The 5,500-nt window shown below is 37.8% G+C and overlaps 1 protein-coding gene across 1 annotated transcript in view; it reads left to right on the top strand.

Moving 5' to 3' along the window:
* The window catches only part of LOC102585335 (glycosyltransferase family protein 64 protein C5), a 5,910-nt gene extending 1,000 nt beyond the window's left edge, over window positions 1–4,910 (top strand). The window contains exons 2-4 of the mRNA XM_006360440.2: window positions 421–543; window positions 2,419–2,586; window positions 2,978–4,910. Of these exons, the coding sequence (XP_006360502.1) occupies window positions 421–543; window positions 2,419–2,586; window positions 2,978–4,660 (1,974 nt within the window). The 3' untranslated portion in view covers window positions 4,661–4,910. The remainder of the gene's footprint in view (window positions 1–420; window positions 544–2,418; window positions 2,587–2,977) is intronic.
* The last annotated feature ends 590 nt before the right edge of the window (window positions 4,911–5,500 follow it).

The following is a 5,500-nucleotide window of genomic DNA, read 5'->3' as shown; positions in this document are numbered from 1 at the left end:
CCTTTTTAATTGTGGGTGTGGGGGGGGGGGGGGGTTGACAATTAGTACTAGAGATGAATGCATCTTGTGTTTTGTGCTCAAAGATTTTAAGCTCCTGTTTTGGTTGTAGATTTTGAAGTTGAAACTTGAAACATGAAAAATTGAGTTTTTGAAGTTATGATTTTTGGAATTTGAAGTTGTGTTTAGAGGTGCATTTTACTTGGAGAAAAATTGATGTTTTGTGAGTGGAAACATTTGATGATCAGATTTTGAAAACTGATCAAATTTCATGGCCAAACAGATATTTGATGATCAATTTTCAAAAACTACTTCTAAAATCTATGGCCAAAAGCTAGCTTTATTGTTTTTTCATGGATGAAAATTACTTGGTTTTTGTGAATTTCATGATTGTTGAAGTTTGTGCCTGGAAATGTTTGGCAGGCAAATGTTTGGAGGAACAAGACTGCAGCGTGGCCAGTGGCAAATCCTGTTGTCACTTGTGCTTCAGCTTCTGGGGCTAGTTTTCCTAGTAACTTTGTTGCTGACCCTTTTCTTTATGTTCAGGTAACTTGTTTTTTTCTCATTTGTTATTTAGCTTTTGTTGTTTGATCCTTGTTAGAAAGTACTACTTGTAAGTAGTAGTATCTGCTAGCTTTTGTTACTCTGTGATGGATTGGCTTTGTTATATTTGTGATGTGAGAAAAAAAGAAAGCATTTTTGGATTTTCTATGTGCGTGTAATCCGGTTGGTGAAACTTGAAAGTGTGATTAACTGTTGAAGTTTTATTGATGAGACTCTTGTGGAGGAGTATTTAACTTTAATCCTCTATTATCATCATCTTTAAGGGATTTGATGTGATGTTTAATATGGGACCATGTCAGCTTAATCACCATCCTTAAACAGATAGATTAAATAATCTTGGTGTTACAATTATTTGAATTAGCTGATGATGTCACATGACCTGTCATTTAACATCCTCTTGGTGAGGAATCCTGCTGAGAAGGGGGAATAGGTTGAGTCATAGAGTAGATAGCGACGGAAAAGGTATAGTTTAGTTCCTTGACATTATCCTTTTGTCTCTTTTGGATGCTGCTTTCCTTGGTTATGCTTATTATTCAGCTCTGTGTGGGGCGTATCCCGTCCCTGAGCTAATAATGTGCTAAAACATGGGATAGAAATAGATAGCTAGAGTACTGGACAAGAGAAGAGTCTGCTCCCCAATTTTCCTGAACTTTTGTGCAAGGACCACTTCTAATTCTGCATGGTTGTACCAAACCAAACATTTTTTCTTAGTTAAAACTCATAAAAGTAGCATGATTGGCTTTGGTTATGTTCCTAGTAAACACTTCAAAGTTTGAAACCGATTTGCCCCTATCCTTCAGAGGCATCAAATCCACTTTCTTGGGTAAAAAGAAAAGAGCAAAGTGGATTCCTGATGCCACAAATATGCAATCGAGACAAGATACATTGGGTGGAATCTGTTATACCAGCGATAGTGTAGTGATGATCGGCTCATTAATCTCTAGGGGAGTAAAAAAAGTATAGACGACTGGTCAGAAAGAAATGACATAGAAGCAATGTTAGTCTCGAAGAATAGAAGAGCTGGAGAATTGGGTATATACTTTTGTCTGAATAGAGGTGACCTTTCTCTCAGAGGCAAATAATTCAATTGATATAAAAACTGGTTCAAAATCATCTGTTTGAGCTTTCGACCATTCTTGGATTTTCAACTATGAGGTCGCACATTCTAAATGTGTGTTCTAATTGTTCTAATTAGCTGGGATCAGTTTAATAAAAGGTAGGGAGTAATTAATTGTTGACTGTTTCTTTGTCTGAACCAGTGATCTTGAAGTAATTCCTTTAAATATCTTTACCATGGTTTCCTTCAAACTAAGCCCTTTAAGAACTTCTCTTTGCAACATAGAACATTTTGTTTTTTTATCAAGAGCATTTGAAGAATGCCTTTTCTACAGGCAAGCAATAGCTTTTAGTTTCATTGCAGCATGAGAAATTCTGCACAAAAAAGATCTTTAAAAATGGTCAAATGTGTTCTGAGAAGCAGTGATGTTGAACCCGTGTGTTCAAAAAAACTAACTCAATAGGCTTCTCTTCTACTCCACAAATAGACCCAAGAAGACTTGGATTTAAAGTGGTGCATACTCTAATATAATAAGGTTGCTTCATCAAAAACTAATTTACAAGCAAAACCAGGATTCTTGAGTTTCACTTATATTTTAGATATATTGTTTTCTTAGATGTGGCATCACTCATCTGAAAGTTGTGTCATATATTTGGCTTGTCTAGTTGTGGTGCTATATGATATTTTATGTTTGAACTATTTTCACTGGGGTATTTGGTTTTGCTACAATCTTTAAATTCCTCTTCTTTAGTTCATACAGGATCGTGATTGTTAATTTTCTGTTTAATTACATTATTCAGGGAGACATCCTTTACCTGTTCTTTGAAGCAAAGAATTCAATCACAATGCAAGGGGATATTGGAGTTGCAAGAAGTACCGATAAGGGAGCAACGTGGGAGCAGTTGGGTGTTGCTTTGGATGAAGACTGGCATCTCTCCTATCCTTACGTCTTTGACTACAATGGCAATGTAAGATCCTTACTTCCTGAAGTACTTGTACGTCATGTAATTCAATTATGTCTGGAACAACAACATTCGACTTGCTATATCAAAGTCCTGAAGTTTGGTCTGTTAAAAGATTAATGGGATGAGATTAGACGATAGACGTAAGAGTATGGAGAAGGGGAAGGACTTAAAAATATTTAACCTGCAAGTACCATGTGAGAGGCCTTGTAGGTAGCATGTGCACAACTAAAATTCCTAAACAGTCTCTAAGAGTTGATTTTGGTGGTCTTAAAATCTTCTTTTGATTGTTAGTTTCTTCCTTGTTACCTGCAAGTATTAATCTTGTGCAATCATAGAATTCTATTTTGCTTGAAGCTGTGACTAACATTTCATTCATCTGTATTATTTTGTACAGATCTATATGATGCCTGAGGGAAGTGCTAAAGGGGATCTTCGTCTTTATCGAGCTGTAAAGTTTCCTACGGAATGGAAACTGGAAAAGGTCATAATGAAAAAGCCGCTTGTTGATTCTTTTATCATTCAACATGATGGGAAGTACTGGCTTTTTGGTTCAGATCACAGTGGAATTGGTGCCAAGAAGAACGGTCAGTTGGAGATTTGGTATAGTAGCTCACCTCTGGGTCCTTGGAAACCGCATAAAAAGAATCCTATCTATAACACAGATAAGAGCAAGGGAGCCCGAAATGGAGGTAGACCATTTTTATATGATGGCCATCTTCATCGTGCTGGTCAAGACTGTGGTGAGACATATGGGCGGCGTTTACGTCTATTTAAAATAGAAGCTCTGACACCTACTGAATACAAAGAAGTTGAGGTTCCTCTGGGTCTTAAAGAGTCAATGAAGGGACGGAATGCCTGGAATGGTGCCCGCAGTCATCAACTTGATGTGCAGCAACTAAGCTCCGGGGAGTGGGTTGCAGTTATGGATGGGGACCGAGTTCCTTCAGGAGATGTAAATCGACGGTTTATTTTAGGTTGTGCATCCGTTTTAGGTGTCGTAATGCTGGTTATAGTGTTTGGTATGCTACTAGGAGCAGTGAAAGGATTAGTTCCCTTAAGTTGGTGCCCTCACAATGTTGGAAAGAGGAGTGACGCTTCGTTCGATTGGGAAAGATCAAGCTTGTTATCTAATAGAATGAGACTATTTTGTAGTCGGTTGAACAGAGCAAGCTCGTCTCTCCGTGCCAGAATAAAGCTAAAAACATGCAGTGGAGGATTGGTTCTTGCTGTAATATTTATAGTCACTGTGGTGTTAATGTGCACTGGAGTGAAATACATCTATGGAGGCAGCGGTGCAGAGGAAGCTTACCCGTTGAATGGTCAGTACTCTCAGTTCACTTTATTAACAATGACCTACGATGCTCGGCTCTGGAACTTGAAAATGTACGTCAAGCATTACTCAAGGTGTTCTTCAGTACGTGAGATTGTTGTAGTGTGGAATAAAGGCCAACCTCCAGAACTGAGTGAGCTCGATTCAGCAGTGCCAGTGAGGATAAGAGTAGAGGAACAGAACTCACTAAACAATCGATTCAAAGTAGATCCTTTGATAAAGACACGAGCAGTTCTTGAACTTGATGATGACATTATGATGCCTTGTGATGATGTTGAACGGGGATTTAAGGTATGGCGTGAGCACCCTGAACGCATCGTTGGGTTTTACCCCCGGCTTGCAGATGGAAACCCATTGAAATATCGAGCTGAGAATCATGCTCGCGAGCACAATGGATACAACATGATTCTGACAGGAGCTGCCTTCATGGACAGCAAAATGGCTTTCGAAAAGTACTGGAGCAATGAAGCTGCAGCAGGCAGGGCAGTGGTGGACAAGCTTTTTAACTGTGAGGATGTGTTGCTAAACTACTTGTATGCAAACGCGAGCTCTTCCAGTACAGTTGAATACGTAAAACCAGCATGGGCAATTGATACTTCAAAGTTTTCTGGCGTTGCAATTAGCCGGAATACACAGACTCACTATGGACTCAGAAGCAGTTGCCTCCAAAAGTTCTCAGAAATGTATGGAAGTATATCAAGTAGAAAATCAGAATTTCACCATCGAAACGACGGGTGGGATGTATAGCAGGGAACAAATGTTCTAGCAACATAGTTGAAGTTAGTGTTTTCCATATTTTTGATTTTGTGATTTTGGTCAAGCTTTGTTTACCTCCTGTTGTGAATTTTGCTTTGGGAGGACTTCACAACTTTTGTATGTCAAATGTACATTAGGTTAGATACATAAGTTGATATACTTCTTTTGTTGTCCCATCAGATTTCAAGATATACTTCTCACCAACATATATTTATGATATAATATGATTTCAATGCAAGGATATACAGTTTCTCTTCAACAACTTGTGATGTGTCTCTCTTGTATTGGGGTAACTTCGAGCCGAATTATTGGTAGTGAATTCTATGTGCTTGTATAAGAAAGATATCTATAAGCTCGTTAATCGTTAAATATCATACTGTGTGATATGTCTCTCTTGTATTGGGGTAACTTCAAGCCGAATTATTGATAGTGAATTCTATGTGCTTGTATAAGATTACTATAAGCTCTTTAATCGTTAGATATCATACTTTGTGATGTGTTTCTCTAGTTTGGGATAGTTGAATTATTGGTAGCGAATTCATGTGGTTATATTAGGTTACTATGATATCTTTTAACGGTTAGATATTACACTTTGTGAAGTGTCTCTTTTGTATTGGGATGACTTCAAGTCGAATTATTGGTAGTGAATTCTTGTGCTTGTATAAAATAACTGTAAGCTCCTTAATCGTTAGATATCATACTTTGTGATGTGTCTTTCTTGTATTGGGATAACTTCAAGCCGATTGAATTATTGATAGTGAATTCTTGTGCTTGTATAAAATAACTATAAGCTCCTTAATCGTTAGATATCATACTTTGTGATGTGTCTCT

This window comes from Solanum tuberosum, unplaced genomic scaffold, assembly GCF_000226075.1.
Source record: "Solanum tuberosum cultivar DM 1-3 516 R44 unplaced genomic scaffold, SolTub_3.0 scf00324, whole genome shotgun sequence".
NCBI classification, from domain to species: Eukaryota; Viridiplantae; Streptophyta; class Magnoliopsida; order Solanales; family Solanaceae; genus Solanum; species Solanum tuberosum.
The sequence above is the reverse complement of the archived record's forward strand: the minus strand, read 5'-3'. Positions and strand labels throughout refer to the sequence as shown.